Below are 13,663 nucleotides of genomic sequence, written 5' to 3'. Positions count from 1 at the left end.
AGGGCAGAATGGGGGAGAGAAGGTTGAATTGGGTCCCCCTCAACACTCCATGCTTCGAGGCTCTAAAGAGATTTGGGGTGAGGCCAGGGGGAGGGCGGTCTCCACAGAGGGTGGAGTGAGCAGTTGGAATTGCAAAGAGGAGGTGGAAATTAGGGAGGGCGATGTTTCTGTCCCTGGGAAGGGACACGGGAATTTCTGAGGCTGGACGCAAGGTCTCCGAGAGAGAGGTTGTTGTATTTGTCCCCTAGCTCCCCACCTCCTCCTTCAGCGCAGGTGGGTAATCAAGCTCTCAAGAGGAGGGAGCTCCTTCCTCCATGTGCCTGGGTGGGGAGCACTTCTCTCACGCCCTTCTTGTTGGGAACTTCTTTCTGAAGTCTAAGCTGCTGTTGGAGTCTAAGCTCATTGTCGAAACCTCTCTCCTGAGGTATAATTTACAGGCGACAAAGTGCACACACCACGTAACTACCCCCCATCAGGTATAGAAACGTGCTGCCACCCAGAATAAGCCCACTCGTTTTTGTTCACTCTCAGTGCAGAGGGAGGACTCCCTCCATAAATAGCCATCTAGAAACGCTCTGAGCGTCCAGTCGCCTGTCGGCCTTTTCTCTCCACCGAGCAACCCCACACTGGTAGGTAGTTTTGTGTTTTTAGAACCACACACGTTCAGACCCAGAGGGGTTCAGGCTGCCGCCTCAGTTATCAGACCAAGAGGAGATGGGAGGGGAAGGGACCCGCTGGGTCTGCAGTCAAATCTAGAACTGGCTGGTTTTTTCCAATGACCCCCCTTCTGCTCCTCTCCTCGACTCTCCAAGTCAGAGGAGTGGCAGGGTTTTCACTGGGGCCAGATAGAGCGGGTGCCCACCCCACAGTACTGCTTACGGCCCCAGCCACTGTCTTTTCCCTCATCCACCCCATCCTTTCCCTCCTCCTCCCACAGAGGACAAACAGAAGACAAATACCCGCCTGTCTCCTGGGCCAGGACACTGTGATCCACGGCCTCTGATTGGCCTCTGCCCAGCTCAAACAGCCTCCCGCGGTGGTGGTGGTGGGGGGGGAGGTATAATGGCTCCACAGCAGTCACTGCCACCATTCCCACGCTCACACAGCACCCGCCGGCACCCGCCACTCCTTTCCCCCGAGATCACTCCTGAATTGTGGCTTGGAAGTCTCTGGTATATAAGCCCAGAAAAGGCTGCGTTGGGCATCCAGGGAAGCCTAGAACCATTTGATAGATGCAGAAAGAACCCCTGAGGAGGGAAGAGAAGGGAAAAGACCAGGAATTAAATACAGTGAATAGCCAAGCTGTGTTTAGTTTGCTCAAGGTCACTTTCATTCTCAGTTTTCCCAAAGATGCTTTGAAATAGGAATGGGGTAAGCTGGCTCAGGCTTGAGTTTGGCACCTTCTCACTAAACCAGCATCTTCTGAAGAGAGGCCTCTGCCACTCTTGTCGACCAGGGCGAGGTGGGTTCGTCTAGGACAAGCACGGAGTCCTGCCACCTCTTTCCCTACCACCACAGCCTCAGCTTACACCCCCGGGGTGCATTCGGCTGATCAATTTTCTGGGCCCCTGGTGAAGGCAACCATGACCCCAGTCTCCTACTGGGACTGTCACGTCAAGGACTGGAAGAGTTGGCAGGACACTTTGGGGGTGGGGGGGGCGGGGGGAGCAGGGACTAGGTGTGCACAGTCTGGAGGTCTAGCAGGCAGCTCTAGTTCCTCCTCTGCTGGCTCTCACCTTTGTCCTCCTCCCTGGGAGCCCCAGGTCACCTTGTCCTTCAGGCCCAGGCTCAGGCGTCATGGGGCTGGGTCCTGGCTGCACTGCAGGGCCACTGCAGGGCCCCAGGGAGTCAGCCTTGAGAAAGACACACTTTCGACCCAGGAGGCCCCACTGCACCCTTTGTCCTGTGCATAGAGCTGAGGGTGCAAGGAAGGAAGGGATGGGGTGCTGCCAACCCAAGGCATGGGCATGAGGCCACATGGGTTATGGGAGGAACACTGGACCATGGTCGGGAATCCCATTCCTGCCAGACGCTAACCCTCTGATTATCAAGCGGGCACCACTTCTGCCCGGCGGGACTGGCTGGTGTGGGGGGAGGGAACGGCATTCTGCCAAGTGAAAAGCACACGATGGCTTGTTCTGTGGTTGGTTCGAATTGAAGGAAGGCTAGAGTGGGGGAGAACAGGGCAAAAGGATGAGACCCCTGGACCCACTCACCCTCGCACTAGCCACAACCTCTAAGCACAGGCGTCCCAGAAAGTCAGGCAGCCGTAGAGGAGAAGAGGGAAGAAGGAAAGAAGGGGGGTGGAGAAAGGGAGGAAGGGGAGGCCAAAGAGATCTGTCCCTCTCCCTCTTCATAGTTCCATCTCTAGTGAGAGCAGGAGGGTGTCACCGCTGTGCTTCACGTGCCCTTGCAGCCCTGGCAGGAGACGGAGCTTCACCTGGAGCTGCCCTGCCCAGCCCGGAAGTCCCACACACAGCTCGGCCCTGTTCATCCTCCGGGCCCCACACCAGGCTGCCTCATGCGCGCTGAGGCGCCCTGCGGCGCCGGGCTCTGCTCCCAGCTCTCCCGCTGTGCACGGTGGGGGCATCACCACGTGTCTGGGGCGAAGGATGTTCCAAGATGAAAATGCAGCAGAAATCCTGCGGCTCCGGGGCGTCCTTCAAACTCTTGCTTCTGGTGCTTAGCTAAGCTCTAGTTCGGAGGTAGGGAGCCCCAGTTTCTCAAAGCATTTTTCTTCCTATCTGTGGCAGCAGCGCCAAGAGAAAGCACGAGGCTGGGATTCCTAGCTGTTTTTAGCTCCAGCGTTGCCCTCTTTCCCACCTCTACTCCCACTAGTAGAGGTGCCTTTTGTGGGGCCCCTTTCGGGAAATTTTCCACAGCATTTTAACCTATATACCTGGACTATGCGTATCTCATTTAAAAAAATAATTTAGGGGCGGCTGGTTAGCTTAGTTGGTTAGAGCACGGTGCTCTTAACAACAGGGTTGCCAGTTCGATCCCCACATGGGCCACTGTGAGCTGCGCCCTCCACAACTAGATTGAAGCAACTACTTGCCTTGGAGCTGATGGGGCCTGGAAAAACACTTAAAAAAAAAAACCTTAAAAAAAACAACCCAAATGGATATGTTCCAGAAACTTGGAAAGGAATTCAAGATTTGGTGGTATCAGGGTCACCCTCCCGTCCTCCCGCGTTTGTCGTCTCTCTGCGCCAAGTCCCTTAGCACCAAGGACCTCTGATTTGTGTCCATTTGCTGTTTTAAGATTATTTTTTCCTGATAAAATATGTTAATTGTAGAAAAATTGAAAATCAGAGAAAAGCTATAAAGCAGGGGAAACACTCATAATCCTTTTACCTAGGAATGAGGGCTTATGACATGTTGAGTGTTCTTCCCTTGTTATTTTAGGTGTGCTTACAGATTTTTATTTTTTTTTTGAGACAGAATTCACATACCACAAAATTCACCCTCCCCCCCCCCCCTTTTCCTTAAGTGGAACACCTCGGGAGCCTCTGGAAATGGGCACAATCTGGGGCTGTTTCTATGGCAACTATACCTGCCAGTGGGCCCACCAGACGCTGTACGCCCTGGGAGGACCGGAACCGTGGGTCCTGCACACATCTCTATGGTTTCGACAGCCTAGAAGGACCTAATCGGCACTTCCGGGAAGATGGCGGCGCACAAGGCTGCTCTGCCTCGTGTTTCCGCGGAGCGGACCCTGCTGATATGAAGGTAAGGGGCTACTATGTCTTCAGTGGTGGCAGTCGGAGCCCAGGCTCAAAAGAGTAGTTTAAGCCAAGTAAAACTGTGGCAGGAAGGCTGGAGTTGAGATCTCAAGAAGAGGGAGCTCTAGGGAATGGGTAGCCGGCTCTTGGAAGCGCTGTGAGAAGTGTGCTCCTGGGCCACCTCATCTGCAGAAAACTCAGGTTGCATGGAGAGGAGACAGGCTCTGCAAGTGTTCCCGCAGCCCGGGACCTTGCTGCTTCTGTCCACAGGTATCCGTTGTAAGTCCGTTACAGCGCTTCTCTCCATTAGTTCAACAAACAGTGACTGAATGCAATCTCGATTCCTGGCGCTGCACTGAGCGCACTGGGGTTGCGGGTAAAGCGCGTCCCTGACGTCCCGGGGCGTGTTGTTTCCAATTGCTGCGACAAGGGATAGGCTGTGCTAGGACTTCCGCAGAAAGCACAGACACTGAGTGAAAGACAGTGAAAAACACTAAGTAAGTGTAGTGATAAGGACGCCACTCCTGGAATGCCTGAGCTCCTGGACCCACTACTCTCCAGTTGTTTCTTTTGGGCAAGTAAGTAGACCTCTCGGTGCCATTGCTTCGTTTGTAAAGTGCAGTAATATCACCTTCTAACAGGGCTGTTGGAAAGATTAGATGAGATCATCTGTATGAATCAGTTAACAGGCTGGCAGTGAGTAAATGCGTAAATGTTATTATTGTTGAAATCTGGGGGCTGATAGATCCGAGATTACTTCTGAGAAGAGTTTTGAGGTGGTCTTAAAGGCCTCAGTGTTTGAATTTTCCTTCTCTTTAACAGTGTGAAGAAGCAAGGCAGGGCCATTTTTACTCAGTGGTTTTCTGTTGGAACTCTCAAGGTATCAGTTAGGTTTTCAGATAATCATCCTTCACGGTGGAAATGTGAACAGAAAGTCGTTCTGAATTTGCGTTCTTCAGATCTAACCAGACTGGTCATCATTCTTAAGCCTAATATATAATGTTTAGGAGAGGTGACAATGCCATGTCTGATTTTTGTAAAGCATACTTACTAGACCTTCTTAAACTCACGTGAAAGTTTCACCCTTTAGAGCTGTCACTTTGGGAGGCTTCAGGATTGTTCCAGTAGTGCCATTAACCAGCTTTAAAACAGGTCTGCAATGCCTGTAATAAATGATCTTAACGCAAGTTGAGTTTAGTGAGGCAAGTCAGCAGTGGTAGTCTCAGTTTTGTTTGAATGTCTTCAGGGATGAGCCATATGAACCATTTCAGAGGCAAATTTGGTATATAAGTTTGATAATGCCATTTTGGGGTCCAAAGGAGGGACGCTGGAGTGACTATAGAAACGCAGCGAGTTGGGCTGTGATAGAAAGAGGGCCACTTTGGATTCAGGCAGCCTGGGCTCATGTTCCAGCTCGATCTCTTACTAGCTGTGCAACCCCAGGCAAGAAACCCAGGCTCTCTTTTCCTGGCTTGTAAAGTCAGGATAAGTCCTATCTCACAGGACTGGAGGGATAAATGAGATAATATATGTGCAATTCCCTGGTGATGCATTACATTTTCAATAAGCGTGCCCTTCCGAAGCTGGACAGTTTCAAGACGGGTGCTCAACAAGATAGAGACAGCGCCGTTGGGAAGAGGTGTGTAGCCCCCGCAGCGAGAGCACAGTGGAAATGCTAGGACGTGGGTGCAGGATGTGGGCTCCGTTAAATACTGGTACAACTCCAGTTAACAGGCATCTCTTCCTTGCTTTGTTTTTTCACGGTGCTTAGCCATGGGAGGTGTTCTCGTGGTGGTGAAATGAGGCTTCTGCAGATAAGCTGTCCGGGCTTGAGCTCTGTACATGTGAGCTGCGTGACCTTGAGCAAGTCACCTAAGCTCCTCTGGCCTTTGTTTCCTCATTTGGAAAATAAGGCTACTAACACGTTCCTGAATGTAGAGTTCAGGAACTCTTCCTGGGCTGGGAAGATTAAATGAAATCCACGGAAAGCCTTACCCAGACGGACATGTGGTGATCTGTCCGTAAGTGTAGGTACATTAATAACTTTCGGCAGGTGGACGTTGACCTCTTGGTGGTCAGACGGGGCGCTCGGCAAGGACCCGCCTCCTTGCTCTGTCTCTGCCTCAGGTTCAGGAGAGAATTCTTAAGAGAGCGGTCAGGAAGGATTCCATGGGTGATTTGGGCACTTCCTGCTTTCCTCTTAAATGGATGATAGGAACCTCCTCTGGCGAGGACCTGAGAACCGCGACTTCTCTCACCATGAGTGTCACCCCAGAGGTCAAGAGCCGGGGGATGAAGTTTGCTGAGGAGCAGCTGCTCAAGCATGGATGGACTCAAGGTGACCCCCATAGGGCCCCCACACCCCCCAATTCCCTGCCTACCCTGTGCCCAGGGGAGAGGCATCGTGCGCGATTACCCCTGTGCAGTCCATTCAGCTGGAGAAGGAAATGCTAGTTTAAAGGGAAATTTGCTGAAGAAAATGCCTGACTTTTCCAGAAAAGGGAAGGAGGAGGAAGAAATTTGACAATGGGTAGTAGGAAGTGTTGGGAGGACTGGGAGAGGGAGGAAGAGGTGTGACCTCTGTTCTGAAAGGATTAAGAAGGAAAGATAGCTCAGGCTCAGACCCAGGCGGGCGAGGGCATGGGCAGGTGCTAGAAAGAATGGAACTGGAGGGCGCTTCCAGAGGAATGGACTCTGCCCGATGGTGGGTGTGCGACGGCAGGAGTGGCCTGTGTTGGGGGACAGAGTGAGGGTTCGGGCCGGGCCGAATAAGCCCAGTCATTCACTGTCTCTGCAGGCAAGGGCCTGGGCCGGAAGGAGGACGGCATCACCCAGGCCCTCAGGGTGACGCTAAAGCAGGACATGCATGGGGTAAGCCTGGGTGGGTGAGGGGCATGTGGATGGGAGAGGGGCCCCTTGAGGACAGGGAGGCAGGTCCTCAGAGTTCATACTTCTTGTGGCAGGTGGGACACGACCCTGCCAAGGAGTTCACCAACCACTGGTGGAGTGAGCTCTTCAACCAGACTGCGGCCAGCTTGGTGGTGGAAACTAGGCAGGTATGAACTCCCAGGGACGGGCACCTGGGATGTGAGGGCCTGGGACGTGGCATGTCACCCACTCCCTGACACGTGCCCACAGGATGGAGTACAGGTGCGGCGCCTTTCTAAGGAGACCACCCGTCAGAGTCAGCCCAAGCCCAACCTGCTGTATCAGAAGTTTGTGAAGGTATTAGACACTGGGAGTGGGAGGGTCCATCCTTTCTCCCTGCCCTGGTCTCCCCTGCAGCCTGAACAATCGCCTGGGATGCCCTACCTGCTCTCAGGATGTCCTAATGGGGATCCTGGGACCAGCCTCACTGCTGCTTAATCAGACTGCCCAGACGGTCGGCAAGAATTGGGACCTCAAGGTTGCATGGTCCCTGCCATCAGCTGAGGGGGCAGTGACAGGAAGTGGGAGTGGGGCAGAGAGGGGACGTCTAACTCAAAGGACTTAGAAGCCAGAGACCTGGGATTATCCGACCCATCTTCATTATCTAGATGTGGCCAAAAGGGGGGCAGAGGGGCTTCTGAAGCGCCCACAGCTGGCTAGGGGGGCAGACAGCAAGAGCAGACCGGTAGAAGGGAACTGACGTTTCATGGTCTCGTACGTGCTAAGGGCCCTGCGTGGTACCTAAGGAATTGCCCATTTCCCATCACCTGCTGCCAAACCCCAGCTCCCCGCCCGGCAGTTTGTCCTGCATGGAGCATCCAGTGTCCTAGCAGATTTCATCGTGTCACTGACTCCTTGACTTACGGTGACACGATCCAGATGTATCGGACTGGCTCGTATGCCCTTCATGCCTTGTCCCTGCGACTTCTCTCGGGAGCTCTGCACTTTAGCCAGATGGAATCGGATTCTTTTCAAGGTACCGTGTTCTTTCACGGTCAAGTGGGACATTCTGCTCCCTTTCCTCCTTTACCTTCCGATTCTTTCTTGTCTTCCAGAGCTCAGCTACCTTTAGCAACTTTGCCAAACCCTGCAGTCTGAGCGGGGACTCCTCCCCTAGCACAGGAAACACTTCGTTATAACTGTGTGTTCCGCCAACCTGTCCGTCACCACGTAGATTCCATCTGGGTGGGGCCCCTCTCATTCTTATTCCACTCTGTCCCCGACCCCTCGGCCCATAGCTATTGGAGGGGGAGAGGTGCCATCATTACTGGCAGTTACTGGCATCATGGCATGACTGCCAGGGGCAGTTGTCCCACCGTGAAGCCCTGGTGGCCCAGAGCATGTCTTCCTCCCTTGTTCTGCCCACTAGCCAGCTGTGAGCAGGGAGCCCAGGACTGCCCCTCCTCGCCCTCCCAGCCCACCTCCGGCCAAGTTCAAGTATTCAGGTGGGGGCACCCCTGGGTCTGCCGGGAGTGATGTAGGGCTGGCAGAGTTGTGCCTATGGCTGTGAATTCTGGGGTGGGGGGCCTTCCAGGCAGGAAGAGGGTTGGCAGTGGTGTTGAGCCGGCCTTGTCCAGCCCATGGTCCCTCCTTCTAGAAGGCCACCCTGACTGCAGGTGGGGAGAAGCCAGACAAGGACGCGGAAAGCTGCAGTGACGACGACAGCCAGGGGCCCCAGCCTCCAAAGATGTGAGACTTCGTTTTAGCGCTGGGGATGGTGGGAGGAGACGCTTCAGATCCAAGGACCGAGTCTAGTGCCTGACGCTTCGGGGTGGAACTGTCGCACTAACCCTTGCACCCACACCTAGAAAAGTGCCAGGTCCTCCCAGGACCCAGTGCGGAGGGGAGGTCAGGCTTTCCAGCAGGCCTGTCCTAACGCTGGGTCTCTCCCCACCCCACAGCCTGACTGACGAGATGCTGCTCCAAGCCTGCGAGGGGCGCACAGGACACAAGTGAGTAGCATTCACCCCTTCTCTTCTGCCGTCACAAGCCCACCCGTGATGGTGGCCTGTGCCACTTCTTGACTCCTTTCCACCCGAGAGGATTTCCACTGTCTGCCCTTCTCTGTAGCTGCCTGAGGACAGGCCCTCCACCCCCACCTCTGTCTTGAGGACCAGGCCTGTTTTTTCCAACCCTCTGTCTGATTTGGGCCCCGTGTATTTTAGGGCTGCCCGTCTTGGGATCACGATGAAGGCTAAGCTGGCTCGGTTAGAGGCCCAGGAGCAGGCCTTCCTGGCTCAGCTCAAAGGCCAGGCCCCTGGGACCCCTCAACGGCCGTCTGAGAACAAGCCACTCAAAACAAAGAAAAAGAAAAGGAAGCAGAAAGAGCAAGAGGCTACAGCAACGGAAAGGAATGCAGACGAGTCCTCAGGACACGCTGCCCGGAGCATCAGGAAAGGCAAGAAGAAAAGACAGCGTCGAGAAGAAAAGGTCACAGAGGACAGAGATGGAACGGCCATAGGGAGTGAGGAGGAGGCGAGCAGAGGACAAACTGCTCCGTCCCCCAGGAAAGGGAAGAAAAAGCGGCAACAACACTGCGAGGAGCTAGGGGTCGCAGATGAAGGGGCTGAGGTGGCTGGAGGCGGCGGCATGGGGACGGAGGCGGTGGGCAGCCGGGCACACACTGACCTGTGTGGCAGGCGCAGAAGGCAACGTGAGGACGTGCACACAGGGCGGGACGTCGAGGCCACTGCAGGTGGTGGGACCCCAGGAGCAGCAAGCGGAGCATGCAGTGACGGGGGGAGCAGAGGTAAGAAGATGAGGCGGTGGCATCCGGAGGCCACGGAGGGTATCGTGGGTGTAAGAGACGGAGGAGGGGACAGCAGGCCTAGGGACAGCTCAGGGAGCGGAGGTAAGAAGAGGCCGCGACAAGCAGAGGAGGAAGGAGCTAGAGTCAGCACCCAGCGGAGGGCAAAAAAGAAGAAACAGAAGAGACAGTCGGGTCGGGGCTCCATGGATTTCTTCTCGGGAGTCAAAGCCTGAGACCTGAATTCCTCCTGCCCCCTGGGGTGAGGGGTCCCCCAAGGAGGGATCTGCTCCGGAGCGGTAGTGCCATGCCTTACCTGGCTGCGCATCGTCCCACGATCATGAACTCAGGAGCCAGGCAGCCAAGGGACGAGGAGCTGGGGCTGTGGGCCAGCAGAGCAGATCCCCTCTGAGGGGCAGCCTTGCTGAAAGCTGAAAAGGCCGACTCTGAAACGCCCTGACTTCACTGCTGTGCAGGCCGAGGGAAACGAATTTAGGTCTGTGGGCTGGAACATACGATTCCAAGTGCTTAAATAAACAGCTTGGGCTCTGAGCTTCTGTGTCCTGACTGGCAGCCCCATCCCAGCCTGGGAAGGTCCTAGATACAAATTAAGTTTCCTGGGACGGACGCCCTTGAAGAAACTCCTGTGGTCTTGCCGCAATGCTAAGTGGCAGGGGAAGCAGGAAGCTTAGAAAACCACACTCCGCTCCACGTGCGTCCCTAAAGGGCCAGTGCACCTCGCAGCATCTGAAAAGTCAACCTGCACTGCCAAGGGCCACAGCTAGTCACCCCCAGAGATGAGACCCTGTCTCCAGTGTCATCCCCTGGCACCCGCCACCCATGAACCTGCCAAGAGAGCTCCCAGGACGCCACAGTTCTGGGAGGGGGAAGCAAGGCTTTATTGGGGAAAACACCCACTGCCTCCCCTCACTGCAGACGGTGCACACACTCAGTGTCCGGGTACGGTGGCAGGTTCAGCTGGTACTTCTTCTCCAGAGCAGGTGGCACGAAACGACCCCCCAGGTAGTGGTAGCGACCGGTAAAGTGGGTGGCAGACTTTTTGGGTGCAGTCAGGGAGATGAGCAAGTCTGGCTGGATCCCTCCAGGGTTTCCCTTCTCCACATCCCATCCTGGAGAGAGGGTTGTATTCAGGAAGAAAGGAATGGGAGCCCCCGCATCCCACCCGAGGAACTCGCATCCTTGGAGCTCCCTGGGCTTTGGCACCAGCATGGAAGGGACACTCCTGAGCTCTTTGCTCCCTGGCCCTGCTGTGGGGCCGATTAAGGCATGTTCTGCACCTCTGGACTCGGGAGCCATGGGTCAACAGTCGGGACTCCCAGGTCCCCACTTCAAGGGGGCAGGGCCCCAGGCCCCCAACCCCCCTGGACCCAGCACCTGAAGGAATGTCGATGCTGGCGATGGGCACAGTAAGTCCACTCAGGACGCCCAGGATGCTACGGAACGGCTCCCGAACGTCCCCCTTGAAGCTGAAGCCAAAGATGGCGTCCACCACCAGCTCATACAGCTCATCAATCAGCACGGGCTGTGGTGGGCGGGAGAAGGAAAGGTCGTCAGCCCACAGCTGCAGAGCCCTTTGCAGGACAAGGCTGTCCCCTGCACCCAGACCGGTCATAGAGCCACACGCCATTTTCTCATTCAAATGGCAATCTGAGGCCATGAGTCAGGCCAAGCTGAGTCCAGACAGCTAGCAGCTCTCTGCCTGTCACTGGGGAGGCCACCGTGTCGGGGAGCCTGAGAAGGGGTCACGAGCGCCAGGTTCTGGTCTGTGACTTTGGATAAACCATTTCCCTCCACTGCACCTCAGTCTCTTTACCTGTAAAATGGGTTAATTAAAAACAACACCCAGGTTCTCAAGTTCCCTACCCCTAAGTCCATGCATCTGCAGAAAGTGTTTAGGCCAGGGGTGTCCAAACTTTTTTCAACGTTTTTTACCAAGGGCCTTTTGCGGTAAAATACACAAACAGCCGGGCCACTCACTGGAGGTGAAGTACGAGGTGAAGTACGTATTGCCTCACCTGGTTTATTTAAGTAAACTAAATATATTTTTGGAATTTGCTGCAGGCCAATTAACAATGGATTGTGGGCTGCAGTTGGCCAGCGGGCCACAGTTTGGACACCCCTGGTTTAGGCTTTTGCTTCAGCTCCTCAGAGGGGCGGATAATGTTTACTGGCTGCTTGGGGAGGAGGAATGGCCAGAGTGACAGGAGGGACCAGGGCAGGAGGGGACGGAACTTCAGACAAGGTGGTGTTGGGAACTCGTCGGACACCTGTGGAGGAGGCAGCTCCACGCTTCTGCGCCAATAGCACACTTAGGGGCCTCTGCCCCTGTGCCAGGCACTGCCCAGCCCCTCTAAGAGTCTGCGTGTGGAGGAAGAGCAGCAGAGGCGCTCAGCTGGGAGCCCGGGAAGAGCAGAACGCTGGTTACGGCGGGCGGGCGCTGAGCGGCGGCCACCTACCTCTGCGGGCATTTCACCGAGGAAAGGGATGTCCATTTTCTGACACTGGGTCACCAGTGCGTTGAAGAGTGGCTTGTTAGGCCTTTTGGGGTAATAGATGGTTGGCTGGTAGCCCTACGAGGAAAGCGGTGATTCAAGCCCAGATCCTAGCGCCCACCCCCACCCCGCCCTTCCCCGCGCACTCACAAAGAGCTTGAGATGTCGCGCACAGACCAGGCCATCTCCGCCATTGTTCCCGGGGCCGCAGATGACCAGGACAGTAGGGGGGCTCCTGGACATGGACGTGGGGGGATACGCCTGAAGGCAGAGTCGGGATTCAGCGGGGCTTGGGGCGGTGACGGCCCAGGCTGTCCCGCTGCTCCTCCCGCTGCAACGTGCGCAGGCCTGGGGGCCGGGGCGAGCGCTGGGCCGCTGACCTTGGCTATGGCTGTGGCGCAGCTGAGCCCAGCCAGCTCCATAAGCTGGTCCACGCTGAACTGGTACTCGCTGAACAGCTCCTCGTCCACGGCCTGGGCCTCCTCCTGGCTGAGCAAACCCGTCGCCTGAGCCCCCGCCGCTCGGAGCTCGGTCCCGCCCGCTGGGAGACCCGTGCGCCCGCCGGGAGCCCCGCCTACCTCAGGTACCGCACCGCCGCGCTCGCCATGACCTCCGGGTCCCCGCGGCCACCCGACATCAGCCGCGGGGGTCCCCACCAGGTGGGGCCTGCGCGACAGGCGTCAGCCTGGGCTCTGATGCGCGGCAGGCGCGAGCCCGCCACCAGTAGCCCGAGCCCCAGTAGCGACCGCAGCCGGGACATCCAACTCTCGCGGAACGCGCCCCCGGCCCGCCCGGCCGCCCCGGCGCATGCGCGGCGCTTCGCCCCGCCCCCGAGAGGCCGGCCGGGGGCGCCCCGCCGGAAGCGCCGATCGGCTGCTGCGCGCTTGCTCTTGGGGGTTCCGCCTCCGTCGGTGCGCTTCCCTTTACAGCCCGGGTCGCAGCCCTTCCCGAGAGCATTTACCTGCTATGCTAGTTCACATTTCCAGCTGGCCCAACGTGCTTTGCTCCCAACTGCCCCTTGGTGATAATTCTTCAGGGTTAGCTTAGCAGTGAGCCCGGGTTCCTGCCCTGCTATTAACTAGCTGGGTGAACTTGGGCACTCCTGTCTGGAAAATGGGACGAGGGGACGTTTCATAGGGTGGTGACGCGTGCAAGGCGTCGACAGGGCCTGGTACACGGGGCTCAATAAATTAAGCTAGTGTTCTTCTGCACGCTTGAACTAAGCATTTTATATAACGTAGGACCCCTGTCCACTACATTAGCTCCCTCTGCCTGTTTACCAGGATAGTATGCTGTACTGCCCTAATCATAGAGTGCTTAACCCTTAATCAAGGTAATAGTTATGGAAATAGAAAAATTATAAACCTTAATAGGCTGAGTATGCCACGGTCAAAAATGTAGTTGAAACCATAGACTCCAGGTCACGATAATATTTCAAGAAAAAGCCGGAGAGGAAAACTACATTTTTTACCCAAGAGCTTTTAAGAATGCAAACGCACTCTTGCATGGTTAAGGGAGACGCTTGTTGAATAACAAGCCAGTTAGGGCACTAAGATAATTATCCAGGTGGAAAGAAGTTCCTGTTTTTAAGCTAGATTTATTCTTTTCTGTGCCATGAATGCCTTCCTGGCTAGTTCTCTGCAAAAGGCGAGAGCCCCTCCAGCTTTAACTACTGGTCTGATAGTCCCCATTTCAGTTGTGAGGTTTATCATGTCCTGTGGGGTGTGCCCTTGGCCTCCAGCATGCTCGTTT

General features: G+C 55.7%; 2 protein-coding genes across 4 annotated transcripts; one reads left to right on the top strand and one right to left on the bottom strand.

Annotated features, from left to right (window-relative positions):
• The first annotated feature begins 3,592 nt into the window (after positions 1-3,592).
• GPATCH4 (G-patch domain containing 4) lies at positions 3,593-9,950 on the top strand. 2 transcript variants are annotated; one of them, XM_019711175.3, is made up of 8 exons: positions 3,593-3,731; positions 5,940-6,062; positions 6,522-6,595; positions 6,688-6,780; positions 6,863-6,949; positions 8,250-8,341; positions 8,554-8,604; positions 8,818-9,950. In XM_019711175.3, the coding sequence occupies exons 2-8, from the start codon at positions 5,984-5,986 to the stop codon at positions 9,632-9,634; spliced, it is 1,293 nt and encodes a 430-aa protein (XP_019566734.3). In that variant the 5' UTR covers positions 3,593-3,731; positions 5,940-5,983; the 3' UTR covers positions 9,635-9,950. The 2 variants fall into 2 exon arrangements, with proteins under 2 accessions (XP_019566734.3, XP_019566732.3); XM_019711173.3 differs by lacking the exon at positions 3,593-3,731 and adding an exon at positions 3,796-4,302.
• A 323-nt stretch (positions 9,951-10,273) lies between these two features.
• Positions 10,274-12,733, bottom strand: NAXE (NAD(P)HX epimerase). 2 transcript variants are annotated; one of them, XM_019711177.2, is made up of 6 exons: positions 12,490-12,732; positions 12,292-12,400; positions 12,062-12,172; positions 11,876-11,989; positions 10,794-10,941; positions 10,274-10,528 (listed from the first exon to the last, which is right to left on the bottom strand). In XM_019711177.2, the coding sequence occupies exons 1-6, from the start codon at positions 12,669-12,671 to the stop codon at positions 10,326-10,328; spliced, it is 867 nt and encodes a 288-aa protein (XP_019566736.1). In that variant the 5' UTR covers positions 12,672-12,732; the 3' UTR covers positions 10,274-10,325. The 2 variants fall into 2 exon arrangements, with proteins under 2 accessions (XP_019566736.1, XP_019566737.1); XM_019711178.2 differs by lacking the exon at positions 11,876-11,989 and having other exon boundaries at positions 12,490-12,733.
• Between the last annotated feature and the right edge of the window lie 930 nt (positions 12,734-13,663).

This window comes from Rhinolophus sinicus, chromosome 7, assembly GCF_057876585.1.
Source record: "Rhinolophus sinicus isolate RSI-liver-muscle chromosome 7, RSI-T2T, whole genome shotgun sequence".
Classification (NCBI taxonomy): Eukaryota; Metazoa; Chordata; class Mammalia; order Chiroptera; family Rhinolophidae; genus Rhinolophus; species Rhinolophus sinicus.
This window is presented reverse-complemented; position numbering and strand designations above follow the sequence as displayed.

Coding starts and splice junctions, on each gene's coding strand:
- GPATCH4 (XM_019711173.3), top strand. CDS start 4,254: ATGCCTGAGCTCCTGGACCCACTACTCTCCAGTTGTTTCTTTTGGGCA. Junction 6,596..6,687: donor TAAAGCAGGACATGCATGGG/GTAAGCCTGGGT, acceptor TTCTTGTGGCAG/GTGGGACACGACCCTGCCAA. Junction 6,950..8,249: donor TGTATCAGAAGTTTGTGAAG/GTATTAGACACT, acceptor CCCTCCTTCTAG/AAGGCCACCCTGACTGCAGG.
- NAXE (XM_019711177.2), bottom strand. CDS start 12,671: ATGTCCCGGCTGCGGTCGCTACTGGGGCTCGGGCTACTGGTGGCGGGC. Junction 11,990..12,061: donor CGCGACATCTCAAGCTCTTT/GTGAGTGCGCGG, acceptor CTTTCCTCGTAG/GGCTACCAGCCAACCATCTA. Junction 10,529..10,793: donor CAGCATCGACATTCCTTCAG/GTGCTGGGTCCA, acceptor CCCTCTCTCCAG/GATGGGATGTGGAGAAGGGA.